This window comes from Mobula birostris, chromosome 4 (assembly GCF_030028105.1).
Source record: "Mobula birostris isolate sMobBir1 chromosome 4, sMobBir1.hap1, whole genome shotgun sequence".
NCBI classification, from domain to species: Eukaryota; Metazoa; Chordata; class Chondrichthyes; order Myliobatiformes; family Myliobatidae; genus Mobula; species Mobula birostris.
The window spans coordinates 175,793,150-175,815,871 of record NC_092373.1 but is presented as its reverse complement, the minus strand read 5'-3'; the positions used below and the strand labels follow the sequence as shown (position 1 = coordinate 175,815,871).

The 22,722-nt window shown below is 46.7% G+C and overlaps 1 protein-coding gene across 2 annotated transcripts in view; it reads right to left on the bottom strand.

Moving 5' to 3' along the window:
• Positions 1-22,722, bottom strand: part of LOC140196778 (nuclear factor NF-kappa-B p105 subunit-like) — a 129,295-nt gene that overhangs the window by 29,335 nt on the left and 77,238 nt on the right. For both annotated transcript variants that reach the window (XM_072256553.1, XM_072256554.1), the window contains exons 11-17: positions 20,753-20,891; positions 20,099-20,215; positions 19,204-19,299; positions 18,354-18,524; positions 16,770-16,911; positions 12,670-12,784; positions 11,377-11,584 (exon numbers count right to left, since the gene is read on the bottom strand). In XM_072256553.1, coding sequence (XP_072112654.1) covers positions 11,377-11,584; positions 12,670-12,784; positions 16,770-16,911; positions 18,354-18,524; positions 19,204-19,299; positions 20,099-20,215; positions 20,753-20,891 — 988 coding nt within the window. The remainder of the gene's footprint in view (positions 1-11,376; positions 11,585-12,669; positions 12,785-16,769; positions 16,912-18,353; positions 18,525-19,203; positions 19,300-20,098; positions 20,216-20,752; positions 20,892-22,722) is intronic.

Below are 22,722 nucleotides of genomic sequence, written 5' to 3'. Positions count from 1 at the left end.
AGGACCTGCCTGTTGGCTCAGGGTGTCTAACCCTCCGAGGGAGGAGTTGTAAAGTTTGATGGCCACAGGCAGGAATGACTTCCTATGACGCTCTGTGTTGCATCTCGGTGGAATGAGTCTCTGGCTGAATGTACTCCTGTGCCCAACAAGTACATTATGTAGTGGATGGGAGACATTGTCCAAGATGGCATGCAACTTGGACAGCATCATCTTTTCAGACACCACCGTCAGAGAGTCCAGTTCCATCCCCACAACATTACTGGCCTTACGAATGAGTTTGTTGATTCTGTTGGTGTCTGCTACCCTCAGCCTGCTACCCCAGCACACAACAGCAAACATGATCACACTGGCCACCACAGACTCGTAGAACATCCTCAGCATCGTCCGGCAGGTGTTAAAGGACCTCAGTCTCCTCAGGAAATAGAGACGGCTCTGACTCTTCTTGTAGACAGCCTCAGTGTTCTTTGACCAGTCCAGTTTATTGTCAATTCGTATCCCCAGGTATTTGTAATCCCCCACCATGTCCACACTGACCCCCTGGATGGAAACAGGGGTCACCGGTACCTTAGCTCTCCTCAGGTCTACCACCAGGTCCTTAGTCTTTTTCACATTAAGCTGCAGATAATTCTGCTCACACCATGTGACAAAGTTTCCTACCGTAGCCCTGTACTCAGCCTCATCTCCCTTGCTGATGCATCCAACTATGGCAGAGTCATCAGAAAACTTCTGAAGATGACAAGACTCTGTGCAAGACTTTGTCACACACTGTAACTGCCTTCTCTGTGGGTGGCTACTGCTTCGTGGGCTAAAAAAATTGTTTAATTTTCCCTGTTTTACACTGGCTGTACATTGGGCAACAGTGTTTGTGTTAGCACAGGCTCCGGGGGCTGAACTTCTCCCCAGAGACTTGGATTTCACCATTAATTAGTGGCTTTAAGTTTTAATGTGGCATAACAAATTGACTGGAAGGATAAACATTGGAAAAGTTCTGCCACGGTGTATGAAGTTTCAGCAAGGAGAATGAAATGACAGCAGTCAGCCATGACCACACACGTACAGCCAGAGCTCACGAGCTCAGTTCTTAAGACCATAAGACATAGGAGCAGAATTAGGCCATTCAGCCCATCCAGTCTGTGCTATCATTCGATCATCACCGATTCATTATCCCTCTCAGCCCCATTCTTCCCCCTTCTCCCCATTACTTCTTATGCCTGTACTAATCAGGAGCCTAGCAAGGATGTTGGTGAGGAGCTTGGAGTATGCTGTGCAGTTTTGCTCACCTACCTACAGGAATCGTTCATTGATGGTAATGAAATCTATTTGATTCCTTGTTCTATCTCCAGGGCTAATCCAAGCACACAATCTACGGGGATGGTTTTTATTGGTTGTTTCTGACACACCAATCAGTAAACCTTTCTCCATTTTCATTTTTCTCCCCTAATCCAAAAGGTCCTATGATGTTATCAACCCTTTCCTGTCCAAGTTTGGAGTTAAAATCTCCCATGACTAGTTTTATATCCTGAGATTTACCTTGCTTATAAGCACTGTCGAGATCTTCATAAAACTTGTCTTCATCCGTATCGTTTGTTGATGCATAGGCTTGGATTGCTAATGTTAAAAGGGTTACTCCTTAATTTAACTGAAAGCAACCCGTTGGATATCACCCAATATCCCATAAGACATTTTGATACTAGTTTGGTTAAAATAATTCCAACTCCATACATATGCTGTTGGCTTCCAGAATACATTATCAGAGAATTTGCCAATTGTCGGTCCATCTAATTTCTGACAGGCCTAAGATATCAACTTCCAACCACCCACGTAGATTGTGTACTTGGATTAACCCTGGAGACAGAACAAGGAATCAAATAGATTTCATTACCATCAATGAACACTTCAGAAATAATATCACAAATTCTAAAGCCCACACAGGAGCAGACTGTGGTTCTGATCACCATCCAGTAATAGCTACCATCAAAACAAAATTAAGGAAACTGAAACGTGGAAAAAAGAGAAAGAAGTATATGTTGGGAGAACTTAAAAATGATAGCATACTTAAGCAACAATTCAAAACAGCTGTAGAAGAACACCTCAACGAAAATGAAACAACACCAATTTGGGACAGATTTAAGTATACTATACAGCAATCAGCAGAGGAGATAATCCCAGTACAAGAAATCCAACACACCATCAAGGGGTGGATAACCCAAGAAATTTTAGATCTGATGGAACAAAGAAGGTTGCTGAAGAATAATGAAGTGCGTTACAGAGAGCCAGACAGACGGACCAGACAATTGTGCAATACTGCAAAGGAAGAATGGCTGAATCAAAAATGCAATGGCCATATTAACAATAGCAAAGAAATGGACAAGAAAATTAAGGAAATTACTGGAATTAAGAAAACCTCCTCTACAGGATGCATAAGATCAGCAGACGGATCCATACTAACAGATCCAGATAAAGAATGTGAGAGGTGGATTCAGTATATAGAGCAGCTTTTTGAAGATAATAGAGGGGAACCCCCAGATATTAAACACCCTAATTCTGGCCCACCTATTACCAAAGAAGAAATAACTAAAGCAATGAAAAGCATGAAACATGGTAAAGCTACTGGACCTGATGAAATTTCAGTGGAAGTGATACAAGCCCTAGAAGATCTGGGCATAAATACTCTTTTTGAACTGTTTAATGGCATATATGAGTCCAGTGTATTGCCTGACGATCTTCTGAAATCAGTATATATAACTCTGCCAAAAATTTCTGGAACTATTGACTGCGAAAATTATAGAACAATCAGTCTTATGAGTCACATAATAAAGATCTTGTTAAAAATTATTCTGAGTCGAATTAAAAACAAGTTAAGGCCAGAAACTTCTAAACTGCAATACTGTATGGGTTTATTGAGGATAGAGGAACTAAGAACACAATTTTCATACTACGAATGCTTTCAGAAAGGGCAATTGAATATCAAAATGATGTCTTTTTAGGTTTTATTGATTTCACTAAAGCATTCGACAAAGTGCAACATGAAAAATTATTTCAAATTCTTGCTAAACTAAACATAAACAGAAGGGACCAACAACTGGTTCAAAATTGATATTGGAATCAAACGGCAGCGGTAAAAATTGATGATAATATAAGCAGTTGGACTAAAATTCAAAGAGGAGTTAGACAGGGATGCGTTGCCTCACCGGAATTATATAATATCTATAGTGAAATGATTCTCAGAGAAATAGAAGACCTAGATGGGATAAAAATTGGAGGTGTTAACATCAACAATATAAGATATGCAGACGATACTACCCTAATAGCAAGTGCTGCAGAAGACCTACAAATCCTCCTAGACAAAGTAGTACAAACAATGGCAGATTTTGGTCTAACCATAAACTGTAAAAAAACCAAATGTATGTTAATATCAAAACAGCAGGATACTCCCAACTGCCAATTGTACATCGATAACCAAGAGATTGAACAAAAGACCAGCTTTCATTACCTTGGTAGCTTTATATCACAAGATGCTAGAAGTAAAGTAGAAATAAAAAGAAGAATTGCCGTTACCAAAACCAACTTCCAAAAAATGAAACCCATTTTTACCAACAGACACATTTCTATGACAACAAGGCTTAGGCTACCAAAATGTTAAATCTGGTCAATCTGGCTGTATGCTTCTGAAACATGGACTATAACACCAGAACTCCAAAGAAACTCAGAAGCAACAGAAATGTGGTTTCTTAGAAGAATGTTGAAAATGTCATATAGAGATAGGGTAACTAATGAGACAGTATTCCAATGCGGCCATACAAAAAGATCTTTAATGAGAACATTAAGTGAGGGGAAACTTAAATTCCTGGGCCATGTCATCAGAAAGGGAGAAACACAATGTCTCACATTACAAAGCTGTATGCCTGGGAAATGCGGTAGAGGAAGGCAAAGGAGAAAATAAATGGACACTGTGAAAGAACTAACAGATCTAAGTGTGTGAGATATCACTGACGCTGCGAGGGATCGTTCGATGTGGAGTGCCATGATCGCCCAAGCGTGTAACACGCAAGGCACATGAAGAAGAAGATGACCTACAGGAAAGACATAAGATTGAAAGAGTACAGAGAACATTAATAATGGTCTACCTCGTTCTAGGAGAACCTTTTTGACTTGACTTGAATAGACTTGAATCCTAATATCTATATCCAAATGAAGAAACACCACAGAGCATTTACTTTCATAGTTATTACATTATGTGGTGTAAAGTTTATAAAAAACAAATACAGTTGCATGCAAAAGTTTGGGCACCCCTGGTCAAAATTTCTGTTACTGTGAATACCTAAGCAAGTAAAAGATGACCTGATTTCCAAAAGGCATAAAGTTAAAGATGACACATTTCTTTAATATTTTAAGCAAGATTACTTTCTTATTTCCATCTTTTACAGTTTCAAAATAACAAAAAGAAGGAAGCGGGCCCAAAGCAAAAGTTTGGGCACCCTGCATGGTCAGTACTTAGTAACACCCACTTTGGCAAGTATCACAGCTTGTAAACGCTTTTTGTAGCCAGCTAAGAGTCTTTCAATTCTTGTTTGGGGGATTTTCGCCCATTCTTCCTTGCAAAAAGCTTCTAGTCCTGTGAGATTCTTGGGCCGTCTTGCATGCACTGCTCTTTTGAGGTCTATCCACAGATTTTCGATGATGTTTAGGTCGGGGGACTGTGAGGGCCATGGCAAAACCTTCAGCTTGCGCCTCTAGGTAGTCCACTGTGGATTTTGAGGTGTGTTTAGGATCATTATCCTGTTGTAGAAGCCATCCTCTTTTCATCTTCAGCTTTTTTACAGACGGTGTGATGTTTGCTTCCAGAATTTGCTAGTATTTAATTGAATTCATTCTTCCCTCTACCAGTGAAATGTTCCCCGTACCACTGGCTGCAACACAAGCCCAAAGCATGATTGATCCACCCCCGTGCTCAACAGTTGGAGAGGAGTTCTTTTCATGAAATTCTGCACCCTTTTTTCTCCAAACATACCTTTGCTCATTGCAGCCAAAAAGTTCTATTTTAACTTCATCAGTCCACAGGACTTGTTTCCAAAATGCATCAGGTTTGTTTAGATGTTCCTTTGCAAACTTCTGACGCTGAATTTTGTGGTGAGGATGCAGGAAAGGTTTTCTTCTGATGACTCTAACATGAAGGTCATATTTGCGCAGGTGTCGCTGCACAGTAGAACAGTGCACCACCATTCCAGAGTCTGCTAAATCTTCCTGAAGGTCTTTTGCAGTCAAAAGGGGGTTTTGATTTGCTTTTCTAGCAATCCTACAAGCAGTTCTCTTGGAAAGTTTACTTGGTCTTCCAGACCTCAACTTGACCTCCACCGTTCCTGTTAACTGTCATTTCTTAATTACATTACGAACTCAGGAAACGGTTACCTGAAAACACTTTGCTATCTTCTTATAGCCTTCTCCTGCTTTGTGGGCATCATTTATTTTAATTTTCAGAGTGCTAGGCAGCTGCTTAGAGGAGCCCATGGCTGCTGATTGTTGGGACAAGGTTTGAGGAGTCAGGGTATTTATGAAGCTTTGAAATTTGCGTCACCTGGCATTTCCTAATGATGACTGTGAACAAGCCATAGCCCTAACAAGCTAGGTAAGGTCTGAGAGCTTGGTAAAAGTTATCTGATAGCTCAAATCTCTTAGGGTGCCCAAACTTTTGCATAGCGCTCCTTTCTTTTTTTTCACTCTAAAGTTATACAAAAAAAATACACTAATCTTGCTTAAAATGTTGAAAATAATGTTTCATCTTTAACTTTATGACTTTTGGAGATCAGTTCATCTTCTACTCACTTAACTATTCACAGTAACAGAAATTTTGACCAGGGGTGCCCAAACTTTTGCATGCCACGGTAAATATAGAAAGCTTGCCACTCATGTGGTCTCCTGAGGGGACACTGTTCCAGGGGCTTCCCAACACTGTCCCTCAATGAGCATCTGGCAGAAGGAGCCTTGTCTGTGGTCCTTCTCCACAGAGCCTTAGCAGAGTTGCACTGAGTTTCACTGTGTGTCCCTGGGAACAGCCCAGTGATCAGATGCTGGGGAGGAACTGGGGCAGAGACCCTTGCACCCGTCTCTACATACTCCTTCCAAAAATGTAGGTGACGTCTCCTTTCCAACCACAGCCAGCCTGAGGGCAGCGAGTATTGAGGATGATACGTCATCTGGGCCAGAACGATCTGACTGTGAGGCTCCTGTTCACTGCCAGCCTGGTGCTTGTTAGTGAGACCTTGTGATGAAGCATTCTGCCAAATGGTTTGGGTTCATCACATCCCACCGAGATGATTACTACCTGACGGACTTGCAGTCAAAGCTATTTACTAGAAAGTTCCTTCCACAAAGGATGGGCAGTGCAGCAACATCCAGCCGGCTGGGACATGGCACAGTAACAGGGGCCAGGCCTACCTTCTGCAACAGCAGGGACAGGAAGAACCTCAGTAATGCTTCCGCAGTCTGCCTCCAGCTGGCTTCAGTTATACTGGTGCCCAAGAAGAACATGCTTACATGCCTCAATGACCTTCGTCCAATAGTATTTATATCCACCCTGATGAAATGCTTTGAGAGGCTAGTGATGAAACAGGTCAACTCCTGCCTGAGGAGAAACCTAGATCCTCTCCAGTTTGCCCACGGTCACAACAAGTCAACAGCCGATGTCATCTCATTAACTCTTCACTCAATCCCAGAACAACGGGGCAGTGAAGATCCATACATCATTAACAACTGATAGCATTCAATACTATCATGCCCTCTAAACTAATCAAAAAGCTTCAAGGCCGAGGCCTCAACACCCCCTTGTGCAACTGGGTGCTTGATTTCCTCACTCGCAGGCCCCCGTCAGTTCAGATTGGCAACAACATCTCCTCCACAATCTCCATCAGCACAGGTGCACCACGAGGCTGTGTGCGTAGCCCCCAGCTCTACTCGCCTTACACTTATGACTATGAGGCTAAGTGCAGTTTCAATGCTACGTTTAAGTTTAGTGATGACAGCACTGTCGTGGGCTGATCAAAGGTAGTGATGAATCAGCGTATAGGAGGAAGACTGAAAATCTGGCTGAGTGGTTCCACAGCAACAAAGGACTGATTATTGACTAGAGGAGGAGGAAACCAGTGGTCCATGAGCCAGTCCTCATGGGGGGGATCAGAGGTGGAGAGGGTCAGCAACTCACTGTTATCATTTCAGAGGACCTGTCCTAAGCCCAGCATTTAAGTGCCATTACAAAGAAGGCATGGCCATGTCTCTATTTTATTAAAAGATTACATAGATTTGGCTTGTCATCCAAAACTTTGACAAACTTCTATAGACATGCAGTGGAGAGCATACTGAATTGATTGCACCTTGGCTTGGTATGGGAACACCGATAAGATCGAATGCAAAAGCCTACAAAAAGTAGCAGATAGAGCCCAGTCCATCACAGGTAAAGGCCTCCCCACCATCGAGCACACTTACAAGGAGTGCTGTCGTAGGAAAGCAGTGTCTATCAGCAAGGACCCCTCCTCCCGCTACCCCATGCTCATCAGGACCCCTCCCCTCCCCTCACCCCATGCTCATCAGGAACCTCAGCACCCACACCACCAAGTTCAGGAACAGTTACTACCCCTCAACCATCAGACTCGAATCAGAGGGGATAACTTCACTCATCCCAACACTGAACTGATCCCACAATCTACAGACTCACTCTTAAAGACTCTGCGACTTGTGTTCTGAGTATTTATTGCTCGCTTGTTAGTTTTTATGTTTATCTCTTGTTTGGATTTTTTTTTGTAATTGCTGCTTGTTGTCTTTTGCACATTGGTTGTTTATCCATCTTTGTTGCATGTAGTTTTCATTGATTCTATTGTGTTTCCTTGTACTTACTGTGAATGTCACCAGAAAAGTGTTGTATATGGTGACATATATGTACTTTGATAATAAATTTACATTGAACTTTTGAACTTTGATGCAGTGGCACCTAGTGCCCAAGTCCACACACCACCTGATATAACTAGGCATTTATATTCCTTCTTTCAAAACTATACGCTTTTGATTTTCTAGTACAAGCTCTCCCCCTACAAGATACATTAGTGATGCATAACCCAAGCTTTAATGTTACTTCCTAACCACAAGGTGACGCAGCATATTTAAGGTCCATCTCCTTTAAGTTCCTATTATCATCTCTGGAAAGCAGATAATTCATGGTTACTTTCTATGTTGTTTGTCTGCAGCTTTGATTTTGTTGATATCCTCTGCCCCAAAGTCTTACCTGACTACGTTAAAAAAAAGAGGAAAGTGTTGCAGTTCACCATCCAGCCAAGAGGCCATTTCTGAAACTAACCACAAGGTGTCACTATGGAGGCGGCTGGGAGCTTTCCAGAGGTGGGAAAGGTCCCAGAGGCTGAACAGAACCAGGCCCCACCTCACCCATTCCTGGCCTGGGAGGACCTGATTGGAGAGGATGCACTAGATTCACTAGGATACTCCTGTGAGTATTTCAGTTCAGACAGGATACTCTGGGTTTGTTCTCCCTGGAAAGGAGGCTGAGTACAGAATTATGAAAGATATAGATGGGTAGATAGTAGAAAACATTTCCCCATGGCAAAACTCTAGTCCCTTTAGCAGAACAACACCATGATCACTGCGCACTAAAATAGACTTTCCCTTACTAATTGTGTTCTTTCTCGTAAAATTTATGTTTTTCTTCATCATTTCTAAGTTATGTGAATGGGTCTTGTGTTTTACGTGCTGCAATTCATTGCACCTGTGCATATGGGTGACTGCACATTTGGCAGTGAACTTGACATTGACATTGAAATCCAGAGGGCAGAGGTTGAGGGTAAGCAGTTTAGAGGCAATCTGAGGAGCAAACGTTTCTCCTGGATTCTCATACACACTAGCTAAGAGGGTGCTGGAGACAGAGATTTGGAAATGGGTTAGTTACAATGGTCAGCATGGACATGGTGGGCCGAATGACCTGTTTCCATGACCGAGAATCCTTTAATGGTGCCTCATTCTTACTTAATACTAGGGGTCCTTTCAACCTAGTATGTCAGCACAGTAGTTATCGGTTCTAATTCTGACCATGTGAGACACTCTCTGGTTCCTCACCCCACTCCTGCAAACAGGAGCAAAGTTCATGGAGTTACTGGTGCTGGAGCTCTCACAGAGATTCACCTTTCAGATTCTTTTACTTATCACATGTACATCTAAACATGCATTATTTGCATCAACGACCAACACACCCAAGGACGTGCTGGACGCAGTTTGCAAGCATTGTCACGCAGTCTGGCACCAGTGTAGCATTCCCAGAGCAGGACTCCTGTCCCAGGTGTGGTGTGAGGTACAGTGGGCAACTCCAAAAGCAGCCACTTCCACAAGGCACACATCCCCAAACCCACAGCCTACAGTGGTGATGCTTTTGAATTACAGGGAACTCATGCTGGTGGATTAAGTGAACTGAGCACTCCAGAAATTCCAATGGGAATCCCAAATGACCTTCCTTTCCTGGGCAAAGTCCTCAAATCCACCTTACTGCACAACGGTGTAGTCAGATTCCGGCCTTAACCCCGCTGTAGTGGGTCGTGTCTCAAAGAATGATGGGTTGGAGCACAGGAAGGAGATAGTCTAGTGACAACAACTTTTCCCTCAATGTCAGCAAAACAAAAGAGCTGGTTATTGACTTCAGGGAAGGGAGTATTGTACCCCTGTATGTGTCAGTGGCGATGATATGGAGATGACTGACAACTTGTAAGCTCTTTTCAGCTCTTTCCTCTTATCAGACACATACTTCAGGTAAGGCTTTGGCGACACCTCACCCGCATCAGTCCCGAAACAAAGGCCAATGGGCAACCTTGCCTCGCGCCCAAACATAAGATAATAGGGCGAGTAACCAGTAGCTTCGTTGCGTGTACAGTTGTAACAGTGAACCAGATGCCCAATATGTCGACTCCAATGTTTCTTTTTGCTGATCTCCAGAGTCCCGAGCATGTCTAGCAGCATCCGAGTAAACCTTTCCGGCTGGGGATCGCCCTGCGGATGATAGGGTGTGGTCCTCGATTTCTCAACCCCCACAAGACTGATAAGTTACTTATGTGGTGCCTTTTCTTTTAGTTGCTGCTACTAACCCATCACCAAAACTTGCTATTAAGTATAATTCTTTACTCGCACTTGGTATATTGTTTGATATTTGTGTCGTGGCTGATCACCGGGCGCCTCACGCCGTATCCACACCAAAGCATTTGCACTGCTTGGCGGGGTCGACGGTTATTCACCCAAGGCAATGGGAGTCAGTTGGGGCAAAGGCTGTTACATAAATAAGCAGTAAGTATCAAGAACATGAAATGAACAGTCCTTGAAAGTGAGCCCATTGCTTGTGGGAACATTTCAATGATGGGGCACATGAAGTTGAGGGAAGTTATCCCCCTTTGGTTCAGGAGCCTAAAGTTGAGGGGTAGTAACTGTTCCTGAACCTGGTGGTGTGGGTCCCGAGCAGCAAGGAGAGAGCGTGTCCTAAGTGCTGGGGGCTCCTGATGATGGATGCTTTACCCATGGTGGGCTGGGCTGTATCCACTACTTTTTGTAGGGTTTTCCATTCAAGGACATTGGTGTTTCCGTGCCAGGCTGTGATGCAGCCAGTCAGTTTGCTCTCCACCACACATCTACAGAAGTTTGTCAAAGTTTGAAATGTCTTCCTGAGCCTTCGCAATCCCTGAACCCCAAGCGGAGTTATCATCCTCTACACTTAGACTTGCTCCTTTCCCCTTTGGGTTAACAGCTTAGTCCACTGTGAGTGAACACTGCTCTCCCCCGGGAACGGGTGGTTTCACATCCCTTCCCTGGATCTGATCCCCTCTCTTCACCCAGCTTACTCTTCCTTCGCCCTGCATCCAAGGCCCCCCTCTCCCCCTCATCTCCTGCGAGCCAGCTACCCTCTCCTACCTCTGACCTCCTGGAACCCATCCTCCCCCCTGGGACCCAGCACACACCTTTCCTGCCATGCTCGCCTGCTGTCCAGCCGTCTCTTCGTGTCCCAACCAATTCGATCAGATATTTTCAAATGTTTCTCAGCCTTTCCGTTACTGAAGCCTTGCGAAGCTGTCAAAACTTTAAATGCAGCTAACTTACGGACTGTTAAGCACAATTAAAACCATGCCTAGAGTCAAGCCAGTGAAGAATTATAGAAAATGGAACACTTTCACGGTCACACTACACCCTACATCCTGTTCTCCCGCCCACGACCTCGATGTATTGATGTGATCATTATGGACGGTGTGCAAAATAAAGATTTCACGGAACCTACAATAAACAAGTTTCTGATTGTCAGAGACCACCTGCCCCACACCCAGCCCAGCGCTCAGTGCCCGTACACACCTGCGTTGTTTGGAAGGGGTAGGAGATCCAACACAGCCTTGTTCTTTCCTCTCAGCAGCACACCGAGCATCTTGACATCCCCCTGCTCTGCGGCCAGGTGAAGAACAGAGTTACTGTGGCAGTCCAGCAGGCTGGGGTCAGCCCCAGCCTGCAGCAACAGCTCCACCACCTCCGCCTGTCGGGTTATAACAGCCAGGTGCAGCGGAGTCTGAAAACAGAAACAGCCGTCAGACAGCGTTACGGTACACGGTATGCCGGCAGTCCGCACCGCAGGAGGATCTCTCCTCTGCCTGTGGTCCGGGCGGGAATGGTGGAGTCCAGCTTCAACTCTGGACTGGAAGCAGCAGGAAAAAAAATCACGTTCCTGGGAACTGTGCTGAACCCTCTGGCCACAGCTGACCAGAGCAGAAGGCTGTGGTCAATCATCCGAGCCCCAGGACTGCCCCGGGACAATTCCTCGACCCAGCCATCTTCAGCTGCTTCATCAATGACCCTCCTCCTGTCATGAGGTGAAACTGGGTCATTCATGGATTAATTCCATTCCCAACACCTCAGTACATGAAGCAGCCCACTCTTGTGTGCAGCAAGACTTGGGCGACATTCAGGGGAACATTCCCACACACAAAGTGCCAGGCAATGGTCGTCTCCAACAAAAGATAATCCAACCACTTGCCCTGGGCACTCCAGGACATGCCCATCACTGAATCAAGTGTCTGGCAGTCACCACTGGCCAGTCATGTAACTCCTGTAAGAGCAGGCCAGGGGACAGACATCTGTTGTGTCCACCTCCTGACACCACGAGGCCTTTCAGTCCTCTGCAAAGTACAAGTCAGGAGTGTGGTGGAACACTCTCCTTGCCTGGACGAATGTTGCACCACTGACACTCAACAACTGACACCCAGGACAAATGAGCTGGCTTGGCTGGTGTCTTACCCCCACCTCCCTAAACACTTATTCCTTAACGAAAAAAATGCAGACAACTGAAATGAAACAGAAAATGCCAGAAACACTCAGCAGGTCAGGCAGCTTCTGTGGAGATAGAAACCGTTAATAGTTCAGGCTGAAAACCCATCAGGACTCATCTGTTTCAATATTTAAGGCGATGTCCTGAGCAGGTTTTTACAGTGCCTAGAATGCACTGTCGGGTGGGGAAGGAGGCAGGCACGACTCAGACAATTAGAAAGGAACAGGAATGGACGGATATGAAAAGATTGCCTTAGTAATGCATTGGTTACCAAGTTAATTAGTTTGGCACAAGATGGTTCTCAGAGTTGGACACAGACAGACATGTACCTGATACAGATCGTTTCTCATGTTGATGATGTCCTGGCCAGGTAGGCTGACGATAACATGTAGAAGGTGCTGAACCACAGCTGGCTGGAGGTGAATGATCGCTAGATGTAATGCCCTGATATTTCAGAAGAGAAAACAAGGTTTAACTATACAGCCCTTCTGACAAAGGATTTATGCCTCTCAGTAACTAGCACGCGCTGTTTCCGCAGTACTGGTTTTCCCATCTTCGGCTTCACATTTCCTGACACATTCCATCCTTTCTTATTGTGGTTAGAAAGTCCATTTTTTGCTGACACAGCATCCACACACCCTCCTCGTTTCCTCCTGTTCCTGTGAGATATGACGGAGCCCAAGCAAGGACAGACAGCAGTCTAACATGGTCACACTGACCAGACATCTGTCTCATCACACTGACCGGACATGTGTCCCGTCACACTGACCAGACATCTGTCTAACATGGTCACACCGACCGGACGTTTGTCTAATATGGTCTCACTGACCGGGCATCTGCCCCTTTCACACTGACAAAGCACTTGTCCTATCCCACTGACCGGACATTTGTCTAATATGGTCTCACTGACCAGGCATCTGCCCTTTTCACACTGACAGAGCACCTGTCCTATCCCATGGGCTGGGCGTCTGTTTCTATCTCCACAGATACTGCCTGACCTGCTGAGCAGTCTCTCTCCTCTTACCCCATTTCCTTTGAACATCGTTTAGCCCATCGGAATCTGAATCAGACCTTCCTTTGCTGAAATGACAGCAGTTTCCTTGTCGGTGGTAGACTGAAGTTTTCATTTCTACCTCGCTCTGCTCTCCGGTGTATTCCACCCTCTTCCTCTTCACATGTGTACAGAATATTTTTGGCCCTTCGAACATTTGCTGCTGTCTTTCTCAAGCATTCTCTTTACCTTTCATTTCCTTTTTTGTTTTCCTATTGATCTTCCTGTTGTCACCCCAGTTCTCACTTGTGCTAACAACCTGACATCTGTCAGCGAGCTTTGCCGTGCGCTGCTCGGGAGGGTGGCGGGGTACAGAACCCGGGCAGTCAGTCGGTCAGACAGACAGGGCCAGGTTAGTGAACATGGAGGCATGGATGGACCGAAGTGTAATTGTCCCAGTGCAAGGAGTATAATTTATACTTTATACTTTATTGTTGCCAAACAATTGATACTAGAACGTACAATCATCATAGCGATATTTGATTCTGCGCTTCGCGCTCCCTGGAGTACAAAACAACAGTAAATATTAAAAATTTAAATTATAAATCATAAATAGAATATAGAAAAGGGAAAGTAAGGTAGTGCAAAAAAAAATCGAGAGGCAGGTCCGGATATTTGGAGGGTACGGCCCAGATCCGGGTCAGGATCCGTTCAGCAGTCTTATCACAGTTGGAAAGAAGCTGTTCCCAAATCTGGCCGTATGAGTCTTCAAGCTCCTGAGCCTTCTCCCGGAGGGAAGAGGGACAAAAAGTGTGTTGGCTGGGTGGGTCGTGTCCTTGATTATCCTGGCAGCACTGCTCCGACAGCGTGCGGTGTAAAGTGAGTCCAAGGACGGAATTATTTCGGCAAGGCAGACAAACTCAGAGCCTGGATCAGTATGGGGAACTATGATGTAGCCATTACAGGACTTGGCTGAGAGTGAGGCAGACTGGTAGCTCAGTGCTCCTGGATTCAGATGTTTCTGACACAACAGAGAGAGAGGTGTGGCACTTAGAAATAACGTCCCGGAGGGCACATTCCGTGAGGCAGGGTGGTAGGGTTCAGGAACTAGAAGGGTGCAATCACTCTGATTTTTATACCATTAACCAGACAGGGACAGTAGACCAGGTAAGCAGCTGATGGAGGGCTGTGAAACCCAGATGCTGTGCCTGGCCATGTCTTTAGATCCTGTAGGGAAGAGTTGGCAGGGGTATTTTACCCCTGCCTGCTTCAGGCTGTGGTACCCCCCTGCTTTAAGAACACCTCTATCATCTTGGTACTCAAGAACGAACAAGATAACATGTCCTAATGTTGAACACTTGGACTATGATAAGACATCTGGCCAGGTCCCTCACATAGGCTGATTTAGAACATGAAGGCATGTGGAATCCATGGTGACTTGGTCGACTGGATTCAAAACTGGCCTGGCCAGAGAAGACAGAATGTTATCCTAACGAGAGAATTATGACCAGCCGTGACTTCTGTACAAATATATACATAAATAAATATCAAAGTTTGCACATGACATAAAATAGTGAGGGAGGTTCAGCAGGAGTGAGACCATTTGGAAATATGGGCAGAAAAGGGACAGGTGGAGTTTAATGCAGACAGGTGTGAGGAGTTGTACGTTGGGAGATCAAATACAGGAGGGCACTATACAGTAAATAGCAGGATCTTTAGGAGCACTGACGTGCAGAGGGATCTTGGGGATTATACATGCCAGAAAGTGGCAACACAAGGAGACAGGGTGGTATTGAAGGTGTTGGGCAAACTTGCCTTCATGGTCGAGGTATCTAGTGTAAAATAGACAATAGACAATAGGTGCCGGAGTAGGCCATTTGGCCCTTCGAGCCAGCACCGCCATTCACTGTGATCATGGCTGATCATCCACAATCAGTACCCTGTTCCTGCCTTCTCCCCATATCCCTTGACTCCGCTATCTTTAAGAGCTCTATCTAACTCTTTCTTGAAAGCATCCAGAGAATTGGCCTCCACTGCCTTCTGAGGCAGAGCATTCCACAGATCCACAACCCTCTGCGTGAAAAAGTTTTTCCTCAACTCCATTCTCAATGGCCTACCCCTTATTCTGGCGTGAAGGCAGGTGTGTGGAGTTGAGTGGGATCCAGGATCAGCCATAATGGAATGGCGAAGCAGACTCGGTGGGCTGAATGGCCTAATTTTGCTCCTATGCCTTGTGGTAAAAGTTGGTAAGGAATTTGAAGCTGTATAAAACGAGCCACATTTTGGAGTACCGTTTGCAGCTCTGGTCACCACAGTTCAGGAAGGACGTGGTGGCTTTGGAAGGGGGTGCCGAAGAGCCTCGGCACGATGCTGCCTGGACTAGAGACTATTAGCTGGAAGAAGAGGTTGGACAAACTTGGATAGTTTTTCTAAGGGCCAGAGGCTGAAGAGTCACCTGTTACAAGAATATAGAATTCTGAGAGGCAGAGAAAAGGTAGTCAGCCTTTGCCCCAGGATGAAATGTCAAACACTACAGGCACAGCTTCAAGGAAAGCTGGGGGATGTTTAAAGGAGATTTTGGATGCAAGTATTCAGTAGACAGTGGTGGATGCCAGGAACATGCTGACAAGGGCTGGTGGTAGAAACAGATACAATCGCAACATTTAAGAGGCATTTAGATAGACACGTGAACAGGCAGGGAATGGAGGAATATCTGACTGTGTAGGCAGATAGGATTAGTTTAATTTGACATCACAGTCAGTACAGACATTGTGGGCCGAAGGGCCAGTTCCTGTGCCATACTGTTCTATGTTCTTTCTGCAGCCTGAGCTTACAAAGTGATGCAGCAGATTTATAATGCAATAATTAATTTCAAAAATTACCCATGAAATGCTGATTGAATCAAAACTCCAAATAATCATTGAGCCTTTTGGAGAAGCAGGAACATAAAAATGATACTGCCCAGCATATTAAAACACAGCTTTGACTCCTGCGTCTTAATTAGAGAAACATTGCTAGTTTGTGCCTTGGTAGTGCCCTGAAGAGTGACTAGACCGCTGATGAACTCATGTTGGTGACAGGAACTACAAGCAATAGATTACAATCAGATAAACTATACCACGCCTCATGGGAGGGGGCTCCCAAATTCATTCAGATTTTCCCTGAGAGTTTCACAGGGGCCCTCATCACCCTAATGTAAAATGGAAAATTTTAGATACGAACGAAATCGTAGGTTACATGCAGGAGAATGGCACTGAGGTGATTTGGCCACGATCAGATGAGATCAAGGGGCAGAGTTAAGGGTCACAGGGCAGAGTTACGTTCCGGGGCAAAGGCAAGGGTCATGGGGCAATGGAGAAGGTCGAGGTGGTGGGATGACTTCCCCCCTCCCCGCCCCCCCGGCTCCTGTCTCTCCTTTCTGGTCCTCAGACAACTTACGCGTCTCCGTTTTGGTCCTGGGCGGCAGTGAGGTGACGCTGCACTGCTAGCAACATCCTGGCGTCTCCCGACATCGAGTAGTCCAGCAGGGCTCTGGCGTGTCTCTCCGCCAAGTCCAGAGCTTTCTCCAGGAACAGCGGATCTGGAAGCAAACAGCCACGGGGGTCAGCGTCTGCAACGTTCACACCGCCCATCACCCACCAACCTTCACAGAAAGTCAGCCTCTGAGAGAGACGGAGTATCAGTCATAAAAGGGGGTGGATAAAAAGGGGTCAGACACAGAACTACTTCTTTCATAGGGTCACTGAGTCATAGAGTACTACAGCAGGGAAACAGGCCTTTTGGCCCATCTAATCTATGCTGACCCGATCTTCTGCCTAGTCCCACCTACCTGCATCCAGACCATCTCCCTCCCATCCAAGCTTCTCTTCCATGTTACAACTGAACCCACCATCTATCACCTCCACTGGGAGCATGATCCACACTAGCAACACCTCCTGAATGAAGAATTTTCTGTCAGAATCCTGTCGAATATTCCACTTCTCACCCTAAACCTGTGACCTCCGGGTCTAGAGGCCTTGCTTTAAAGGACTGCCGGTGAAAGGCAGGAAGTGAGAAGGTGAAGTTCACCGCTCTTTGCACTTGTTTGATATTTGTTTTCATTCACTGACAGGAAGTGGGTTTGCTGGTGACGAGGGGTTGAAGGGGTTACTGCACAACCTGAACTACTCTGGAGAAGCGAGGGCCACCTTCAGCCCGCGCAGTCTACGTGGGGAAGGAATGTCGAGGGGCACGTCCCAGGATTTAGACCCATTGACAGCGACACTCCACCAGATCAGGGTGGTAACGCAGCTGGAACAGGAGCCTGCAGGTGGTGGTGCTCCGCATCCCCCCCGTCCTTGCCTACGGAGGTCACGGGCCGGGCGGCACGGGTCGCATCGCGGTTAGTGCAGTGCTGTTTTTACAGTGCCTGCAGACAGGGGTTCAGTCCCCACCGCTGTCCGCGCATTCTCCCCGTGACCGCGTGGGCCTCCTCTGTGCGCTCTGCTTTCCTCCCACGGTCCAGAGCACGGGTTAGCACTAGTAAGTTGTGGCAAATCAGAAGCATGGCGAGCGACCCCTGCGAGCTGTCCCCAGCACATCCTCGGACCGCGCCGGTCACTGACGCAGAACACGATATTCTGCTGTATGTTTCAATGTGCGTGGGGTAAATAAAGTGAGTCTGGAACTCAGGACAGAGCGGGCTGCTGTGCGCTGAATGGCGTCGAGCTTATCGAGGGTGACGGAAGCCGCACTCGCCCAGGCAAGCGGAGGGTGTTCTATCACACTCCGGACTATGCCTTGCAGGTGCTGGAAGGACCTTGGGATGTCAGGAGGGAAATTACTGACTGATGGATTCCCAGGCCCTGGCCTGTCTGGTCGTGGTCAGAGCTGAGCCTAGGCTGTTGTTGGTGGGACAGAAACACCAGAGAACGTTGATGGAAAGTGATCAAACTCTCTCACCTTCCTTCAGTGAACAAATTAAGCCCAGCACAAAATTCTAAATGAGATCCCGAGTATCACTACCTAGACAGAAGAACCTACTTGGGTCCTGAGGTTGCTGGTTCAGTCTGGGGCAGGTGATGTCGGCCTCAGTCGAGGTGTCTCCAGGCTGTGTGGTGGGCTGGTGGGAAGGCGTGGAGCTCTCCTCTGGAGCCTGTCCAAGACGGGGGGACGTAGAGCTCTCCGATAGGGACTGTCCAGGCTCTACTGCAGCTACAGATAACAGAAGTTCTTCAGTGGCTGCACCAGAAGGAAAGAGTGGCCCACCCAATGCCCACTGTATGCCCACCCATACACCCACCGTGCACCAGCTGCTCACCCACTCAACACCTGTCCAACCCCAGCCTGCCCCTCCCCTTCCACAGCTACATCCTCCACCACAGAGTGGCCCAACCCCCCCATCCCCTTGTCGACTGGGACCTCAGTAACTGGTGAGAAGGTCCAGGACAAACACTACACACAGGGCCAGGGGTGTTGGGTGCACTGAGGCCCAACACCCAGAACAGGACCCAGTGAAACCACCCAACAGAGTGACCCTCGCAGTCCCAGCCAGTGACTGGCCCCAGCGCAAGGAGTGGTCCAAATCACCTTGAAAAACAGGACAGAGTTTGAACAGCTCCACTCTCTCCCTCAGTAGTCAGCCCCAGAACTGAGACAATCGTAGTAAACTTCCACATTCTCCACCATAGTGACATCCCTCCACTGGGGTGGGGGGGGGGGGGGCCTTACGCTGGCCAGAACTCTCTGATTGTAGCTGTGGAGCTCTCCAGTACTCCACTGTCCCATTGCACTCCACACGCTCCCTCTGCACCACCGTCCCACCAAACCCACATGTCCTGCCCCATGCAGCACAGACCCGGCCAATCAATCTCCCTTGGTTATCAGTGATTACCATGTTTCATGCCTGCACTGGAGTTGGTGGCTCCTGGAGGGTAAGTGTAATTTCCAAAGTTGGTGTATCCTTGAAATCCTGTGAAGTAATTGGAACCTATATGTATATCGGAAAAAAAGAGACATGACTGCAGGAAGTTGTGTCTATCTCCCCCTCACAATCGACATATACTTGTGAAATGTGGTCACCAGCAGTGGACGACTTCACAGCAAAACCTCAGAAACAACACAAGCGACCAGTAAATATCCACTTTAGTTCAGACTTCCACATACAACCATTAACATCCTGACAGCCATCGGGCCTTCTCCTGGGCTTTACCTGAAAGACCAGGCTCTCCTACTTTCTGGGTGTGTGAGCACAAGCCGGTCTGTCCCTCACACCAAACGTCATACAGCAGGGAAACAGGCCGTTTGGCCCATCAGCTTCATGCAATCCTGTGGTGATGCTCACCGAGGGGTAACGTGAAGGCATCACTGGCTGAGCAGACCTTTCACCAGCTGGCTGCCTTGATCAAACAGTCAACTCTTTACAACAGCACACAAGGAATTTTAGGATTTATAGACATCTTCCCTGGGTGTTTTTAGTTGCATGTTAGTACCAGCGTTTCCATTCACTGAAATGAACTGACAGTGGTTCTAGGTACACTAGTCACAGAGTTAATCAAAATGAAAATAGATCCTTTGGCCCATCTTGTCCGTGCTGACCAGGATTCCCATCTACATTAACGGAGCAATCTGGGGTTAACAAAGACAGATTCTCTCTCCCACTTTGAAAGGTTTCTGAACTTTGCATGATTTGCTCCCCACGTACAAATACACCCAGGACCTACACATGAAAATGCATCTCCTCACGTTACATTTCCCTGAAGTACATTTAATCTGCACCATGTACTCACCCCCACCGGGTCCACCCCCTCCTCCGTAAAGTCCTCCACCTGACCCTGCTCCACCTCCAAAGTGATCTGAGAAATTTGGCAAAAGCTTCAGTCGTTTCCTCTGTACTTCCTCCTTATCTGTGGGACAGGAAGTGCACACGTTTGTAGATTAACTGGCCTCCTGTGCTGAGGCAGGGCCTCCACACATAAATCACTGAAGGCAAGCAATTCATAACGGCAAAGATGTCTCCACTCAGCTAGGCCACAATGGGGAGGAGTTAGGAGAGGGGTGAGAGGGCAGGAGTGGGGAGAACGGGGGAAGAGGGAGAAAGGGAGAGAAATTGGAACGGGGGAGAGGGATGGAAGACAGAGAGAGAGTGAAGGGAGCAGGGAAGAGGGGGGAGGGAGTAGTGGGAGAGGAGGTGAGGGGGTAAGAAAAAGGGGTGTTGGGATGGGGGTATGGGAGGGGGACAGAAGGGGGGAAGGGGCACCGGAGAATGGGTGAGAGGGGTGCGAGAAGGGTAAGGGGAGGGGGAGACTGAAGTGTGATATTTTTGTAAGCTCTTCTTTCCCAAAAGTATTGAACTATTTTTATCATGTCAGCAAGGAAGATGTGGATCGCACATCCTGAGGGAGGTGTGTCTGAGAGCGGCGGTGAGAGTGGACGGCAGTCACCTTTAATTAACGGGTAGTACGTGAAGGGCTTTGGTTCACTGGTCTCGTTGTCGGATTTCCTGCGAAGTTGGACAAACACACTGGCAGGCTTGGAAATGTCCACATCCCGGTACTTTGGAGTTTTAAAGACGATAGCGAACTGTGAGAGAGAGGAATGTAGTACGTTTTACTTTCATTGCGTTAATGGTCCCCCTGGAACCCAGAGAATATTCATTTATTTATAGGACAGAATAGACCTTTCCGGCCTTTCAAGCCGCACCACCAGCAATCCCCCGATTTAATCCTAGCCTAATCAGGGGACAATTTACAGTGACCAATTAACCCACCAACCTGTACGAATCTGGAGTGTGGGAGGAAATCCTAGCGACAGCAGCACTCGTTGCCAGCACTGTTCTCCTTTGGGTTTGTGTACTGAAGAATGACAATAAACAATCCTGAGCCTCAAATTCTCTTCTTATTTTCCCCTTGTACTCACAAAGTGCACTATTGTAATGAAACACCCTGTATGGATGGCACACAACCCAAAGGTACAGTATTCACTGCTCCTCAGTATGTGTGACAATAATAACTCACTTCAACTACTCACCCGGCCAGCTTCTCTGAACACAGGATGAAGAAGCAGGAGGAGAGCCCAGCCCGCTGGAGTGATAGTCACACCACTCCTCTCTCCTGACAGCCGTGTAGACCACTGCCAGTCCCTCTGCCTCTCTGAGAAGGTGCAGGGGCATTTGTGAGATTTCTCCTGACTGTAGCACGTATCAGACTCTGCTATGCAGGCTGTCCTGAGGGACGCACACTGAGACAAGCACCAACGACTACTGGACAACCCATCAGCTCAGAGAAAGACAGTCCTGGCCAGAAGCTCACAGGTCTTCCTGAGCAAGGTGTTTTCCACAACTGAGGCTACACATTGACCGGTCTCTGGGCCAGGGTCACTTGCTGCGGGACGTTCTGAAGTAGGGTGCAGTTGGGTTGCAAATAACTCCCAATGCACTAACTTTTAATAAATGCATTATAAATAATGACATTTAAGAGAATCTTGGACACGTGGCTGACGGTGAAATGGAACGCTATGCGGGAGGGATGGCTTAGATTGATCTGGGGGTAGGATAAAAGCTCAGCACAACATTGTGGGCCGAAGGACCTGTTCTATGTTCTAGGTAGAATAATGTAACTCTTAATGAAAATCTTACTTTGAATGTTCCGTATTAATTAATTTGAAATTCAAACGAATAAAGTATATTTTGAAATAATGTAAAACCTGGGCCCCCATTCATCGAGACCATTGTTGATCCTCTATCTCCACACCACTTCCCTGTCTATCCCTCAAAAGCTGGAACTCTATGGCTCTCTACTTTGAGCAAACTCAGTTCAAGCATTCACAGTTATAGAACAGAGAACGTTACAGCACAGTACAGGCCCTTCAGCCCACAATGTTGTGCTGACTTTCTAACCCACTCTAAGATCAATCTAACCCTTCCCTCCCACAAAGCCCTCCATTTTTTCATCATCAATATGCCTCTCTAAGAGTCTCTTAAAAGCCCCCAAAGTATCTGGCTGTACCACCACCACCCCTCCCCTACACTGGCAGGCATTCCAAATGCCCTCCACTGACCTCTGACGTCCCCCCCCATACTGTCCTCCAGTCACCTTAAAACATGCCCTCTTGTAATGGCCACCTCTGCCTTGGTAAAAAGACTCTGGCTGTCCACTTGATCTATGCCTATTATCATTTTGTTCACTTCTATCAAGTCACCTCTCATCCTCCTTCACTCCAAAGCTCACTCAACCCTCTGTGAGGGAGAGAATTCCAAAACATCATTGCCCTCTGAGTGATGAAATTTCTCCACTTCTCAGTTCTACACGGTCTGCCCCTTATTCTGAGACTGTGGCCTTTCCTCAGAGAAAAATCCTCCCAACCTTTCTAAAGAGCCTTATTAAAATGTTGTAAGTTTAAATGAGATTGCTAG